The 17,838-nt window shown below is 36.8% G+C and overlaps 1 protein-coding gene across 1 annotated transcript in view; it reads right to left on the bottom strand.

Annotated features, from left to right (window-relative positions):
* The window catches only part of OCA2 (OCA2 melanosomal transmembrane protein), a 156,968-nt gene that overhangs the window by 129,566 nt on the left and 9,564 nt on the right, over positions 1-17,838 (bottom strand). The window contains exons 2-5 of the mRNA XM_063392515.1: positions 9,098-9,196; positions 8,304-8,492; positions 4,852-4,909; positions 3,906-3,978 (exon numbers count right to left, since the gene is read on the bottom strand). Of these exons, the coding sequence (XP_063248585.1) occupies positions 3,906-3,978; positions 4,852-4,909; positions 8,304-8,492; positions 9,098-9,196 (419 nt within the window). The remainder of the gene's footprint in view (positions 1-3,905; positions 3,979-4,851; positions 4,910-8,303; positions 8,493-9,097; positions 9,197-17,838) is intronic.

Below are 17,838 nucleotides of genomic sequence, written 5' to 3'. Positions count from 1 at the left end.
GAGAGTCTGACAGTAGAGAACTAAAGTTACAAAATAAAGAGATATTCAAAGGGGGAAAAGAACTAAAGGGATTAGAGAAGTTTCATAATTAATTACATTAATTTGTGCTCCCTGGAGAAGGAGCTTCAAGGAAGCTGAAAATTCTGCTAAAATATGACTTTATTCTTTGCCCCACAGTCTTTCTTTCTATATATACCCCTCTTGTTCAGGGAGTGGGAAAAGTTGTTTTCCATGTCACTAATGCTCGTGGCATGATTGCAAGTTTTCCAGTTACCTTTCCTTGCTCCATGATTAACAGTTGCACCAATAACACAAATTCATGCAGGAATCATTCAAACTCATAAAACTTGAACAAAGAATTTGATAATAAGGGGTCTTAAGTCTGCTTGTCCTAGAGACTCCTCATCCGTATGTGGAATTGTTCTAAATAGTTCCACTGAATCCAAAGAGAAGAGAAATCTAGCCTATGATTTAAAATTCAACCTATTTTTACTACCGAGGTACATCTACTTTCTGAATTTGAAGTCCTAATCCTGGACTGCAAGTGACAAAATCTCTCATGGAAAGGATGGCCAGATCCAGGAAGAATTCACTGTCAACTCCCCAGGTAATTTCTGACAATCAATCCAAAAAAGGAAAATTAAATTGCTTCGCCCACACTGATCTAACCTTCCCTCACCTATAACATGAATGGGCGCAAGTACAAATCTTGAGAGGGAGGAAAAGGCTGTTGCCAAAGCAGTTGTCAGGAACAGAGTAAAGATGGAAACTCACACTTCAGCAAGGTAGGTGTGATATCTATTGCACAGAAATGAGGTGAAGATTTACCATTTTTTGTAAAAAGAAAAGATTTCTACTATTGAGAAATGTAGAAATAGCTATATGATATGTAGATGTATGATATACAGTGAAAGAAAGAAGCCAGGGACACCGACATTTCTTTAAATGACAGTGAAATAGCATCATTTGATTGCATAATTCTTTAAAAGCATGATGAATCCCAATTACTTTTTAATTTCATAAAGCCTTGTTCAAGTCAAAAAGTTAATATCTAGTTCTCCTCCAGTTGTCCAGTTGTCTGCTGGACAAAAGTTCAAAATTTGCTTAGATCAGGGCAGTAGTTATTAGAAAAAAAGGAATGAACACAAAGTATATTTAGCACTTCAGAAAATTTTTCAAGCCTGAAAATATGTGTAACTTGTGGAGAAGAAGAATATTTCTCAATCACTCTTTGATCACCCAGTTAATGGAGAGACATTTTCTGAAGGTTTGATTGGCCAAAGAGTTAATAGAAGACAAAAACATTCATATCTTAGAATAGGTATATTTTACATCAACAGTGATATTGAATCTTGCTTTCTACAGAAAGGGTCCTCTAACCAGGCTTCAGTATAAACTTACTTCTTTCTGATACTGTACAACTGACTGTTAGAATTTAAAAACCAATAAATCCCAAGTGTTTATGTTCAAAGAGAGACATTAGCAATATTTTGAAAAACTATACTAAAATTACTGAATTTATGTCTGTTGCCTGTAGGGAAATCAGTATTAGAAAAAAAACCTAACCAACCACACACAAAATTACAGACTCATACAGCTTCTATTAATTCAAAGGAGGCAAGATATTGTTTCCAGAATCTGCAGCCAGTACACCTCAGTGTTACATGCCAGGTTTTTACCCATGGGGATGAACAAAGCAATAGGAGATACACATAGGCTAGTAATAAAGAAGACAATGGGAAGAAAAACAGCTAGAGTAAAACCAAACCAGAGATAAAGGTATAGCAACACAAACAGAGATGTCATCTGAAAAGCGGGTCACATCCACACCAGTCAATGAAGGCCTCTCCCATCACCAGAGAAGGAAAATCCTGCCTCTGAACAAACCTGAGATCTCATGAGCAAGGCAGAAAAAACAAAAATATCCAGGTGACCCCAGGATGACAAAGGACACAAAGTTCAAAAGCAATCACTCAATTTGTTGTTAAGAAATATTTCACTCTCTGTTTTGCTTTTCTAGTGTATGGAGATACATTGTACATGTGAGCACACATTCATAATGCATCAATGTGCTTGGGCATTTCTGGAGAGGAACAGAACTGAGAGGAAGGAGTTCAAAAAGGAAAAGAAAAATAAATACATAGTGGTTATTACCCATTCAACACTTCTAATCAGCTTTTGAAGCAGAAGCAAGAAGTGTGCTCTTTTGCATGATTTGGCATCATATGAGCTAAGATACTTCTTTTCCACACAAAACCTCATATGATAACCTCCAAGGGCTTTGTGACAAGGACTAGTGCAGCACACCTGCAAACCTACCATTAAATACTTATTCAGAGAGTAGCAGGTATTGTTCATTGGGAGTACTGCAGTCTGTCAGCCAGCATAAAGTGCATCTTCAGCACTGCTGTCTGAATGGTTAACATTACCTAGGCCTAGCCAAGAAGACTAATATTTTCTTCACTATAAAATAAAGCGGAAGACAACCACATGAACTTACTGCTGTGCAAATGGAGACTGATATCATCAGTAAGAGGACATTTAGGATTGCTGGTGCCTTTTCCAAAACTCTTAGAAATGCAATCTTTCTCCTTAACTTTTCTGCTTGAATTACCACATCACCTTGAAAAAGAAGCATGGCTTTGCTGGATTGCTTGCCTTGCACTTTTTCCCCAGCTCAGTGACACCAGACAGCAGATGAAACATCCAGTTTTCAAGACACATTACACAAACTCAAGAACTTTAGCTTTGCATTTGTCAAGTAAGAAATGGAAATGCTATATTCTGACTGCCTGACAGCTATTTGTCTCAAAGTCTCCTGACTTGATAGGTAAAATGTGAAATACAGGAATACCTGTTTGTCTAAAATCCCAGTCCCAGCTGCAGCTCCCTGAAACAAAGGGAATATTTGCTTGCAGAGTTAATGTTTACAGTGCCACAGCTATGGGCCCAACCCAAGTCTGGGGAGAGAGGAAATCCTCAATTTATGCTATGACAGTTAACTAAAACTTGAACTTAAATACTCACTTTCAATTCATCCTCATTTGGCAGATAAGGTGCTGTGACAGCCATGGTACTGTTAAACACAACATCGCCAGAGGAGCTTTCAACAACAGTTTCAAAGAGGACCAAAACACTGATGTGAACAGGATATTGATGGGAATTTACAGTTGAAGTTGTCATTGGTCCTACTGAAAGTCCATTTGCTTCCCTCCAAAAAGCAATCTCAAATTTTAATTATAAATTGCCTTAGAGCACTAGAATTTTCCTCCTCATTTACCCTACTAATTAGTGCATTATATAGTGTAATTATTGACACTGTAATGTCAGCGAGAACACTAATAATTACATCTATTTCAAATGAACTCTCTCTGCCCAAAGCTATGGAACTGACCAGTAATATAGAAGAACAAAGCATCTCAAAAATGAAAACCTACTGCACTTTTTCAAAACAAAGCACTTTGCAGGGGCTTGTGAAATGTATCTATAAGTGCATCTTCTTTTAACACTAGTGCAATAAGAGTCAAGCAGATTTCAGACCAGACTGATTAAACTAGAAATACAATGGGAAAAAGAAATGTAATTTGTTTGCAAAAGTTATTGTTTGTTTACCATACTGAATGTTAATCCCTCAAAGACTTTTCACATTCAGATCTGTATTCACCTATGATGAATAATTTTTATTTGAGATTGCTCTTCTAAACAGTTACTTGGCCCCAGACAGGTGCCATTCAGTACAACTTGGAGAGGAAGCACTTGGGCCAGTGTCAAAGGACAAGTCTAAATGCAGCCAAGGCTCTGAGGACGCCCAGTCCTCTCAGGGTATAAGACAGAAATTATACCCCCTTTCAACTACTTTATCAATGAAACTTCAGATCAGGGTTTTTTCAATGAAAGAAGGATACAGAAGCTTTCCAGAGGTGACACAGCCAACATCTGCCAGGACATACCTTGATCTGGATAAATGCCAAATAAAATCTAGGGCAAGGATAAAAAAATAAACATTCATTAGTAACACAAAAACTGCAAAAGACCTGCTAAACTTATCTCAAATACATTAAAAAGAGTCTTTCAAATTGCACACTCAGTTATGACATTGTTTCAGTATTTTTAGGTATAATTCCACCACAGTTGAAAAGCATCTCTGGGATACTTAACAAGGGTAAGTAATATTCCTTCTGTTAATTTACAGCTAAAGTCAGGTATTTTATGCACTTTTTTGAAATGTCTCTTAGGACAAAGTTGTAATCTTCATGATCTGTCTGGAAGGCAACACTCATACCTGAGGAAATGCAGAGTGTCATCTATTTTCTTCCTGGCACAGAAGCCCTGCAACCCAAAAAGGAGTTCCTCACAGCCGCTAAAAAAACAAACTCCAATCTTTTGAAATTTTTCTCTACGCTTTCAGTCTAAGATTTTGCTGATTTTGAAGATTTTTTTTAAGGGAGGGCAGCACATTGGCCACCCGAAGGAGATGCCAACCTCCCCATCACCTTCTGCCTTTGACACTGTGAAGCACTGCCGTTGCTGCAGCATCCTCCCCAGCACAGCTTTCCCTATGAGCATTCCTCAGGTGCCAGGATCAAAAGATCCATCCTAAATTCAACAAGCATCCTTAAGTGACCTACAAATTTGGATTTAACCTGCCTCTTCCTCAACTGCTTACCCAACCATATTGTCCTGAGAGGTGACTAGTGCACTAAAATAGTCTGATTATGCATGAAGCCCTGCACAGTATTGTCATTTTTGCCTCAAGACATTTTCTGTGTGCTAAGAGAAAATACCATAGCTTATTCTGAAATAATTGTAAAGAAATAGGGGCCAGGGGAAGAATACAAATTCAATACTTACAGAGCAGACAACTACAAAGATAAAGAGGCCTGAAACTTTCAGGAATTTTAGGCAGCATCTGAAACACAGGAAACACGTATTTACAATCTGGCTAGTTTAAAAACAACGTTTTCTATTCTCTTAACAGCTCTAACATTTCAGAAACACCACGGTAAGCACTTATGGGTGATAGTATATCACATCAGAGTACAGACACCACAAAGCAAGGTCAGCAGGGGCTTGGGAAGCCTTGGTGACTATCAGGGCTCCTGCATCAGCTCTGCTGCCAGATGGATCTCAATGCACAGGAAGGAAGTTTTGCCCCTTGGAAAATCTAAGGCAAGGCTGCAGAATGAGGTGGTGCTGGATCCTGGAACCCCTTGTCCACTGCTGCTACTGGCCCAGCTCATTCTTGTCTCTCACAGAAAGGCAAAGGAGCACCACCATCACAGGGAGGTGGCAGGGCTGAAAGCACAGCTTGTTGCATAGACAGATGATGTCATGATTGACTTTCTCAAAACTGGACTTATAATACACACCCTGAAAAGTATTAGAAAAAGCAGTTTGAAGACAAGAAAAAGCTTTAAGAATCTTCTATGTTTAACAGTATCTTTTAAAACCAAATACACTTCCTGAGCATAAATCTACTAACAAAACTAAATATTCCTTTTCTACTGCACATCTGTGCCCATTGAAGAAATGCCCTGTTCTGGAAATGAGATGTCATAAAATAGTCTGAATTGTCCAAGCTTATTACTGAGTACCTTAGACAAGAATAACTCTAAATTAAAAAGTGGATATTGAAAATGCATCATCTCAAGAAAGAAATCTTAAGATTTAGCATTTTAAATTATCACTTTTTAATCTTACTCAAAAGACAACTCAACTAAAAATTTTCTGACTGCCCATCAATATGTTATACTGATGTCTTAATTTACAGAAGCCTTTCTGCTGATTTGACCTCGTTACATATTTTCATTTTGAAAGCATCAATATTCTTATTTTGGTTGTTTCAAAAGTAAACACTCAAACCTTGTTTTTCAGACAGAATGACAAATGCAAGGCTTGATTTAAACCTGATGACAAGCAAGAAGGAAAACATTTCAAGTTACCAGGATAATTAGTTGAAAAAGGAAGAGGGCAATAAAAAGCTGCATTGATAGATGCTACAGGACAAAATATTAAAGCAGAATAATCTGAAGAATGTTAGAAATAATTTTTAATCACAGTGGAAATAAATCCCTAATTCATTGACGAAACACAACATAAATGACTAGAGACCCAATTTTCAAAAACGCTGTTTTCCAAAGTTTTCCCCCTGCTTAGAGTTTTCCAAACAGCAGCTAATAAAAATGTGTTTACGCAAACCAGTACAAAGGGGCTACAGCCCTCTATTAAATACAAGTGGTAACAACTTTACCTAAACTTTGCACAGCATGAAAATCTAGAGAAGGCAGAAGGGAAGGAAGAAGTTAGTTACGTGGCTTCTAGAAATTCCAAGTAGCCCTGCTGTACTGAAAAGCAAGATGGCAGAGAGAGGAAGAAAATAATACAGGCATGAAAAGAAAGGAATGGTGACACAAGCCATTAGCACCACTTCATCACTGATAACTTCTTTTGGTATTATGTGATTTATGGAAAATACTTAGTGCCACCTTGGTCATAGATCCTCTATCCTGCTTGTCAATTCTGCTCATCTCCACATTACAGTTTAATTCTGGCATTTTGAGAATTTATTATGGTATGAGTTAATAAATTATAATCCAGACTGGTTTAATTGTAATGTCATTTATATTTGTCATTTGCATTTTGGGCTTACAATTTAAAAATCATAAAAATACTTAAAGTTATTATTTTAAAACCCCTTGGTTTTAAGATACAAGTGAAATAAAACTTTATTTAAGCATTTGTAAATTAATAACCACTTGTTTTTAAATAACAGAAGCTCATCTAAAGGAGCTGGCAACATGTAATAAAAAACAAGGTTTTGGAAATTGTTTTAATAAATAGAGAATTTAGAAGGGTCTTTTCCTCTTGTCTGTTTGTTTTCATGGCATTTTGTATTAGGGAAGCAGCAATTTTAACAGCTTACATTTGAGAGGTGATTTGCTTTTGACTCACCCATGGTTTGCAATCTGTCTCTTCCTACAGTGCTGATCTGGCACAGCCATGAAACTGCAAGCCCTGTGCCAAATCCTATGCTGATATATGCCTCCAGTACAATCCTATCTGACTTCAGTTGGAAATGCATGGAGCATAAATCCATGAAGGATTTCACCCCCTCTTCTAAGACAAACGATTTTTGATCTGATCTGCATATGGTGTTGGGCAGTTTAGTTTCATTTACTAAACTTCACTTCATCAGCAGTGTTATGCTGATTTACAACAGCCAAAGAGCTGATCCCATATGTACAGCTTGCACTACAGTAGTGAAAAAATTTCAAGGGAAATTCTACCAGAAAAACATGCTCCTCTCCAGATTATAAACCAGGAAAAAAAAGATTTCACACTCCCAACCGATACCTTTGTTCTATCAAATACCAGGGAAATCTACGACAATCATGAAGAAAAATACCTGCCAAACTTCTTTGCATGTGTTCACATTGCACTAATTGAAGTAATTGGAATTCTCCTGCTCCATTTGTTCAGCAGCAGAGCAGAAGAGCACAATAGCATGTGCAAAACGAGAAGAAAACAATTGTGAAGTGATGAGCTAAGACAACATACAGATTGGGAAAAGATGCACCGACATCCCACTGGGTAGGCGTGGCAGATCAACAAGGAGATGTGGAACTGCAGTGCTGGGCTCCATGAAAACCCTGCAGAGCTATCTACAGACACCAAAACAAACTAGAAAAAGCATTGAGCCTCTGGAAGGGGCAGAGGGAACTAGTATCCAAGATTAAAGGTTTTGCTAGTTAAATCCCCAGCAAAAATATCATGAGAAAGCTCTTACATTGCTATCTTTTAATATATCAATAGATTCCATTTCCTGCATGCCTAAATGATGTAAAAGACTAATTTGGGGTAGAGAGTGAAATATATTAATGTTGTCCAAGATGGAAAAATGCTCAGTTATATATTTCGCTTTGTATATAGGTGAAAAGCTACTGTAATGACTACAGAAGAACTTTTACACATATATTTTAATTAAAGTGAAGCAACAAAACACTGAAGAAAACAATGCTATGGAATCAACCACAGGGCTTTAAAAAATGGTTTCAAAAAAATATTAAAAGCAATATAGAAGGTATTTAGTTACAAATTTAGAATAGGTGCTGTAACTGATTCTTTTTAGTACAAGGGGCTATTTATCATTATGGAGTTTGTAATCAATTTCAAACTTTCAATGGCAAGATACAGTCTAAATATTGAGTCCTATTTTATTAATTTATGTAAATAAATCATTTTCTAGACATCTATGTATAAAAACAAACACATACAGAAATTTAAAAAAATGTTTTAATTCAAACCTCATCTTTGATAAACTGAACTTGACATGAAGGTTGTCCAAGATTTCATATTTCTCAGAAGAAGCAGATCTGGAAAAACTTGTCATTTCACTTTCCAGTTGAAACCTTTGCTCAAATTCTGCAGAGCTATTGTCCCATGAATCATCATCTGTGGTAAAATCTGGATTATGAAGAGCCATACACTGCAACCTGTCACACATTTTCAGTAAACATAATAGAACAAAACAGTGTTTTATTTCAACAGGTAATAGATGCAACCAATCTTGCAGAACCTTACATTCACTCTGAGAGATTTTTATGGAAAATTTCATAGAAAGAGACTAATTCAGTACAGAACAAGCTCCCCTTGGTAGGTACACAGCTGGGTAGACTGAGGAACAAGAACAAAGACCCCGTGACATTTAGGTGCACCTGAGAGCACCAGTTCTGATACACCAGGCAGATCTGCTTCAGGATTTGGCGTGTAAGCTCCATTATCAGGACCTTCCCTATAGTTCTGCTGTGTCCTTCAGTGTCCTTTATGTAACAGGACATGGAGCAAATAAGAGCACAGAACCTGCCTATGCTTAGGGCTCTCTAATCACCCTGACCTCACACCTTACATCCTTCCCTTCCCTTTTTTCAGCCCCTTCTCTGCTACCAAGGCCCTCCAGAGTAATTCTGTGCTTACAGTCCCTGCTATTCACTTTATTTCCCAGCAGGTTTGGTGTTAGGATTTTAGAAAAAAAACCACATGCAATTAAATAGAAGGGAAACTAGGAAAAAATATTTTGAGAAAAACAAAAGTAACTCACCCATTTTCCTCTGAGGAAACCTTCAGTAGTGGTGTCTTCTCTGTAAAAACAGTGGGTTTTGACCTCGAGCTGAATAATTTTGAAAAATTGAAGTGATATCTTTGGAGGGAGAAAAAAACAGAATAGTAAGTCTGCAGTAAAATGATTCACTAAAGATCTAAGGAATATTTTGCTATAAGTCCATCTAATTAGTTAAATATTCTTTAAGAATGGTGGTGACCTAAATTAGGGTTTTCATTCATTAAGTTTGACCTAGTCATGGTAGCTACTTCCTTATACTCACAGGAGACTCTTTCATATAAGTTTAAACTAGCATACTTCATAAAATACAAGATAATAAAATAATTTATTTTCCATAAATGTTATTTGAGACATGGATCACCATCTACAAATCCACTAATCGCTTAGCATTGTGAAAGAGCTTTTTGATGAAGTATAAATCCCCAAACTTAAGAAGCAGCTGAAGACAATCACAATCACAAAGGTCTGATTCTGGGGCAGGCTTCTGGGAGAGACTAAATAATAGAGCCATTTTAGAACATCTTCCCATGACCAGGCTCTTTCAGAGACATTTCCAAGACCAAAATCAACATAATTCAGGTACACTCCAATTTATTTCATTCAAAACTGTAGCCTGCCACTACCAGAAAGTCTCAAAGAAATATGCTAGACATACAGTCAAAATGCAGATCTCAACACACCCAGAGGAAACCCACTTAAAGGAAACTCAAAATTTCTTCCACTATTGCTGAACTGTGAGGGGAAAGGAATTATAAAACCATAGACTTCTAAATAAATACACAACAGTGACTGGTTATTCAATCTTCTAAATATAAGGACGGCTCAAAAATAAGGATTTGCAAAATTGACTTTAAAACGTGAGGGAAGACAGTGAAGTTTCTTGTAATTTCTAGAGCTGTGTCTGAACTTTGACTTTGTAGAATTAAATCCTCAAGGTACTGCTTCGGCTTGTTTGTTCAGTAGTGTTTTCAGTCAGAAGATGTGCTAGGTGCATAGCAAATGGATATGGTTATTTCAATCACGAGTGGCCACATCGCTCGTTCAAACTCTGCTGTAAGCCACATGTTTTCAGTCTCAGCTGAAGAAAGTGAATGAGTTAGAGAGATTCATTTACCCAGTACCTCAGGCCAAATGTTGGGCAGATTACAACTCAGGTGCTACATTGCACTGACACTTCATCTGTGAAGAGATGATTGCATACTCTGTAGCTATCAAAGTGCTTCCTTGTTTAAGCAGGAAAATATCATTCACACAAAAGAAAGTCTAAGTGGAGAAACTGGTATTTTGAAGCAAAAACCTCTTCTAATGTCATCATGGCTTTCGATGTAAAAGGGTACCTAGAAAGGGTACCCATAGGGATAGCAAGAACATTATCAGGACTCTAAATGTGTGCTCACCAAGCGTTGCTGATATACTCCTGGATATACTGCTGATACACCCTCTGGCTAATCCCAGAACCCCACTAAGTTCAAAGTCTGTATCCAAAGGGGGCAATTTTTATAATAGTTCTGATGGTGGACCTTGAAAGTGTGCATTCACAAATTTGACTCATCAAAAGACCACTTAGGTGTTTCTACTTTTAAACACAACAATTTCACTTGTTCCACAGGAAAAAAAGGCTTCAAAAGATATATAATATATGCTGTTCTGATCTTTCCTCTCCTTGTGCACACTATTAACCTTTCCACACTTCCTTTTGTTCCTTTCCTCCTAGGATGTGTAAATTCTGAGACTTGTAACCAGACACTTTCTATAAAGATCCATTTTATTGTAATTGTTAGGGGTTGATACCAACACTGCTTTATGTTACACAGGCATATGTATATCTCCACCAACAATCCACACCTCAGCAGCTCTTCACCACTACTGTGAACAACCAGTTTGCAAAAAGTGCTGAAGGGTAAAGTAACCACAGGAATGACAAAAAGAAAGTGAGTATAAAGGTCAGGCGGAAGGTGGCTTAAGTGACAGAACCTGAGCTGAAGGATTCAGAATGCTAATTAAAGACATCACCTTCACTTCCTTCTTACATTTTGTTATCCCCCCTCACTGGTATAGGTCCTGTCACTTTTAAATGGAACTGTGGAGCTGAACAGATGGCCAAGAAAGACAAAGACAGTAAAAATGGAAAAGGTCTTCAGATAAAGTAAAAATAATTAGTACATGACAACAACAATTTGCAGAGAATAAAAACACAAGAACAAGAATAAGCAGCAGGAAACAGCCAGGCTTGACAAAACAAAAATAATTAGAGAAAAAGCAGAAGAGCCTCAACTTCCCCATGATATGATTACTCTAATTAGAGAATGAGAATAATATAAACAATAAAGCTAATTAGGGCATAAAGGAATCTTGAAGGCTGAAAGCTCCAGAAAGAAAGGTTGTAAAAACATCATTTAAAAAATAGCATGGATTATAAAAATGAAAGTCATCCTTGAATAGAGAGCCTAGTGCAAAACATCCTGTGCCCCTCATACTTCTGCAGAGATGCTGGAGGTGCAATTTGATCATCCACTTAATCCAAAGATAAAAGATAACCTGCAACCAAAACCTAGGAAGGCCCAAGAACCCCCTGCTGGTAGAGAAAGAAGTCTGCAGTCATCAAAAAACCACCATAGCATCATTTTTGATGCTCCTTAACCCTGCAAGTAGCTGGTAATTGGGATACTGTGTAAACAGGAAACAAATCAAAATGTAACACATTTCAAAACGTGGGGTCAGGTCCCACTTCAGGAGTGTTTCTTCCTGATCAAATAACTAGAAATTTCAGTTATATCTACATTCTGGAATGGAGTGCAATCCACCTCTACTGAGCAATTCAGCAACATTACCAAGAGGCTAATCACCAGGTTAGTTCATTGACCTATTCTGGGTAGGCCTGTTCTCAAGATGAGAAGACCACTCTAGATTTGTACTACACGCAGGCAAGGATCTGGTAAGCTGGACACCACTAGTGTCCACAGTTCTTCTCCCATGGTTCAGACTCAAAAATCATTAGCATTTTCTACATCAAACATGAGTATCTAGAATAGTTTGAGTTGGTCAAACTGGCCCTCTGGAGAGGTACAGTGAGAGCAGGAGATGAAAGGAAAAGATGTGGGAGGCTCCAGTTGCTCCCGCTGATGAGTTAATGGCTCCTCAGTCAGAGCTGCTGGCTGACAAGGCCTGCAGTTTTCACCTACAGCACACCACTGCTTCCCATTACCTGCAGGTAATACCTTCCTGCCATCAAGCACTAGACCTGCACTCTGACCACATTTTCAGGCATTTCCTAATGGTCTTTACACCTGCAATTTTAAACAAAAGGAAGACTTTGTGGTGGGCCCTGATGTTCCACCATAAGCAACATTTCAATCCCAAATGCACTACAGCAAAGGACACCAAAAGAAATAAACATCCTACAAGAGCCTGAGAAAGCAAAAAACCATACTCATCCTAGTTAAGCAGCAAATATTTAAAATAATCACTAGATCTGACTTGAACCTATTCTTTAGCCTTGTATTGAAAAGATTAATCATGGTATTCAATATATTGCTTTCAGCCATACAGCAGGTCCAAAAACCTACCATTTGAAGGAGTGAGATGTTTCACTGAAAAGCCTATCTGCTGTTTCCTCCTCTAAATTTTCTGCTTCAGCAAAGAAAATTGGAAAGCTACAGGAGACCACATGGAAAACTGTAGTCTGAAGGAGAAAATAAATTTCAGGAGCAGATGCTGCCAAAAGAGTTTAGTTGTTAGTGACTGCCAGCAAGCTGCAAATTTGAAAGAGGCATCAGGAGCCAGTATGGATAGTGATCCAAATTCCAAACCAGCAGTTTCCCTATGGATTACACTGATAACCTGCTAAGAGGTATTCACTGCAAATGCTGCAGGGTATACTGAAAAATGATTCTGCAATAGGGAAGCAATTTATCAAGAACACTTAATGCATGACTGCACTTGTGACACTTTAGTACATTCTGTAGGTTTGGCTTCTAAATGGCAGCATTTTTCCTTGACCTTCACCATGGGCTTTTAGCTTAACCAACTCAGCTGCTAACTGAACTTATGACAAATAAAGGGGGAATCATACCCTTTTTTTCTAGACCATAAGGGAATTTGAAAAATCTCAAACACTGAGACAGTGGTCACAACTTAATTCTTTAACTTTATATCTGACCAGACTCTCTTAAAGACACAATATGGGGCACTTGAATGATGGAAATATGAACAGAAGAGTAGGTCTGAGATAAAACTAGATTATGTAACCATGTCTAGAGAAGGCTGTTATTCATCAAGCATTGAAGTGATAGAATGTTGTAGTCTCAAAGGTTTGGGGGAACATATGTTAGAGCATGAAGATTTACTTGGAGAGCAGCTGAATTCAAGAATTATGCAAGAAAAGGAAGCACTATTAAAACAAGATTACTGGCCACTTCTCAGATGAAGGAACACCTTCCCTCACAACAGTGAGGCAGCATAATTTTGATAAGATTTTCCTTAATCCAAGTGATGTACTGACAAGACATGGCATGCATTGATTCTTTTGGTCTTTCATATATCTTTATGCCACACACCCCAATTTTGGAGACTGAAAAGAGTATTTAGTTAGCTATACTTAGAGATCAAGAAATGAAAAATCTGGTTTTTTCTTTTTTAAGCATTTCTTTGAAAACTGTTATTCCATATGTTTCATTCCAAGAATTTGGACATAAGATTATTCATAACCATAACTTTTAGATAAAAAAGACTTTGTCACCAAAAAAATAGTTTCTCCATTCCTTAGAGTTTAAAAAAAAAAAGCAACAGCCAGCCAGACATCTACCAAAAAAGCCCTTATTAACAACATGAGAAACTGTGGCTGATTTCTGTGCCTGGAGAGGTGTTACAGAAGCAGGCCACAGCACAGCTTAAAAATTATGAAATTGTCATCAAATTAAGCTTTATTTCAAAAAACCCACATGACGGATCCAAACCACTGTAAGCTTGCTGGGACTAGTATTTTGTCCTTTGGTCACAATAAAATGAAAGACAGCAAGTTCAAGCATACTCATATCTGTTAAATAGTCAGGTATTACAATACAACTAGGACAATTTATGTAGCCTTTATGTAGATTCTGATCTCAGTTGACTGGACCCAGAAGTTGCTAAAGTTTGCTTCAAAACTAGGGCACGAGACCAAGGAGACAAAGAAGAAACAGCAGTAAAATTTGCAAATAAATACTTTCTAGTGGGAGATATAGCTGTCATGTTTTGAAATAACATTATTAAGTTGATAAAATAATGGATTTCTTTTTTCACTTGGAAAACCCTCCATTATATTTACTTTCTAAAATTATTTTAATTACAAAGGAAGTACTAAGAATTTCTTCCAGTTCTGGCTGAGCATAAGATACTGAGATTTTTGGTATAAGCTTTGCCATCTGAAATCTGGTTTAGGATCATCACAGTCACTGGCAAGAGAGAGATCTCTTTTTCATCCTTCACTTCTCCCATGTTGTTCATACAAGGAACCTGGGGAATTAACTCTGAGGTTAACAAAAATACTTTTTCACTGAATAATATACAAGGCCTTATACAAATAATGTCTATATTACAGTGCAATAAAAGTACTTTATGTACCTTTTATTTGTTCTTAGATCAAATCTTTTTCATTCAGAAGAGTTTTCATCAAAAAAGTTATTCAGTAAAAGTTGATTAAGTACACAAAAAAAATCTATCAAGAAGCCCTTCCAAAACAGTAATTTCACATAACTCATCATTTGCATTGCACCTTGAATTATATCAGAGCCAAAAACTTTTAAAACATTGAAAATCCCAGAGGAACAAATTAAAAAATCCAAACAATATAAAAAGGCAGCTCATAACAATAAAATATTTTCTCTTATATTTGGATAATATTCAGTAAAACAGTTCAAGAGGAACTGCAGTTTTATCTCAGGTACATGGTGTTCTTCCCTGCAATGGCTGTTCACTCAGATCACTGTTACCTATTAACATACACCATTTTCAAGCCTCAGGAAATTCATTCCGTAGCCTTTTGTTCTGTTTTGCTACCAATCATCTTTTTCTGCCTTAAAAGGTCTTAGAGAGATCTAGACCCGCAAGGTTGCAATGTCAGAGAAGGAGCTTCTAATCTGTATTAACAATCAGCTTTGCAACAGAGATTTTTGATTAATTGCGGACCAAGGGGAGACAAATTTAAAATATAAGATTGGAGTCCATAAAAACATTCAACTTAAATTCTCAAAGTAAAAAGAAGGAGGAGAAGAAAAACGATCACCAAAGAAATTAACCCATACACCAAGGATTATAAATAACACGTTCCAAAGAAACTGAGAATTTGACTGTTTCATGCAGGGTAGCATGCAAATTGTATTTGGCAAGTCCCCCTTAAAGTGAGGTAATTGACCACAAAAGAAAAACAAAAAAGCTTCCCTTTCTTAATAATAATTTCAGCTTCCCTTCTTTCTGATTTAAACTCTAATCCTTCTCCAGGTAAGAACATGCTGCTGTGCACTGAAAAACCAAAAACCAGAATCACGCCTCTCAGGGTTCAGAAAGAAATTCCTCTCCTACACAGCAGATGGCTTTATTCCAGCAATATAATTCAACTGTACATCATATTTCTTAATACACGTTTCCCCTCTCTGTCATAGAAATGCTATACTCTTTCCTCTCAGACACTGCATTCCCTTCAACTCCATACAGAATGGGGTAACTTTGATTACTCCATAGTCTCACAAAGGTGATGTTATTCCTTCCTTCCATGTTGTTCCTGAAATAGCATATTCTTCATGAAATACATCATAATATTTATTATGTATGTTTCAAAAATTAACATCATCCCAAAGCTCAATAATTCCTGAATACTGATCATCAAAAAAATAGACAGGACAATTACTCTTCATATACACATGAAAATCTCTGCCCACACAGAAATGAGGTTACATAAATAAAACTTCATTCTGCTCCCAAAGAAAAAGAAAATAGAAGATGGAAATTGTCAGTGGCCCTGGCTTAAAAAAAATTCTTCATCAAGGGATTGTCTGCAGAAAAGGGGAAAGCCCATGCTGACATGGCTGCCCTATGTTGACAGCTTCTGCACCAGCAGCAGAGCACAGCTGATACAGACAGTTAAAGACAAGAAATTTTACAGGTGTTTTGATTCCTCAAGCAGATACGGTGGCTGAATAATCTATTGATTTTTCAATCAAAAACACTAGTTAGCATTCTTAAAAGAATGAACTGAAACCACTGCTTAAACATTAAAAAAGCACGTTTTGTCATTTGCCATGTGTTGAACCAGACAGTTACCAGACAGTTTGATTATCAACTCAAATGGATCAAACAGGTTTAGTGCTCTTGAACCAACAGCACCTCCAAATAAGAAAAGCTTGAAACATAAGAAAAAGTATTAACAAACACAATTCTTGCATATATTTTTTCATTAAAACAACTCCGAAAATCGTTGTCAACAGTCACTGCATCAACAACTCCCTTTTTATACCATCTGCACAGGCCCTTTGCAGAAAGAAATTATGCATATAGTGTGTCATAGCAGGAAAACTGAAGGATATTCTGACAAAATGGAAATGCAAAATAGGCAGGTAAGTGGATACTCTTGGCAGCAGAGCAATAAATAAACAAAACAGTAAACAGCAAACAAACAAAGACACTAAAGTGCCCATAATCAGACATTGTTATTAAAAGTATATGTGGAAGTAGCCCTTCTGCACCTCAAGAAACAACACAGAATAATGGTTGTTCTCCTAGACAAAAATAACAGTTTAGAGTGCAAATAATGTAATCCAGTTGAGTCACGGCATTTAGAATTAGGTTACAATTTAAAAGAAAAGTTTTCAAAACAAACAAATAAAAATGTTTATGAGAAGTAGAGGCCCATAGCAGGTTGTCACAGAGAAAAAAAATCTCTTTGTACTATTTTAAGATTATGGAATATTAAAATTAATTAGAATAGTGGAAAAACCGAAGCTACAGTAATTATTCCCTCCAGTAGCATTAGGAAAAAGCATGGGCTGAAGAGAAAAAATAACACGTCAGAGGTAAAAGATTTTAACTTAAGACAAAAGTACATAGACAAATTTTAAAAAGGGCATTGATTAGAAAATATGGACTCTACATTTTTTATTCATGACAAGAAGTATGACTACAATCTCAGCTCTAAAGTATTATTCCTGTTTATATATTAATTTATTTTGGTCAATAACCAAATGCTGTAACCACAATAGGACAAAGTATGCTCCTACTTGCAACTTTATTGTTAATGAAGGTTAAATATGTTATAGATCATGACACACTGAAGACCTCATTCCTGAAGAGATGCAGATGCAGCACAGGTAGGATCCAGATAACTTTGCATCCAAGTAAACAAATTCCATTACATATAAGGAAGCCAGTATCAGTACTTCTACAACACAATTTAGATGATCTCAAAGTATTATATACATGACCTAAATCTTTTCAGGTTCATATAGACTTTAGGAAGTATGAAGAGCTGGAATTCTCTGTTCTACAACCTATCTGCTTGAGCCTAAAACATTTTTGGAGTGGCATATCAAAAAAATTAAGTGATTCGTCAAATTGTAAATAGATTGGTAGATTTGTTAACTGCTTTCAATGTAGAGTTCTTGTGTATTCTGCCTCACAAACATCAAATTTCCAGCTGAAGGAAAGCATGACAGATCTAACAACATCAGTGTAGCTGTATCAACTTTCGT

The sequence above is a fragment of the Prinia subflava genome, chromosome 3 (genome assembly GCF_021018805.1).
Source record: "Prinia subflava isolate CZ2003 ecotype Zambia chromosome 3, Cam_Psub_1.2, whole genome shotgun sequence".
Classification (NCBI taxonomy): Eukaryota; Metazoa; Chordata; class Aves; order Passeriformes; family Cisticolidae; genus Prinia; species Prinia subflava.
This window is presented reverse-complemented; position numbering and strand designations above follow the sequence as displayed.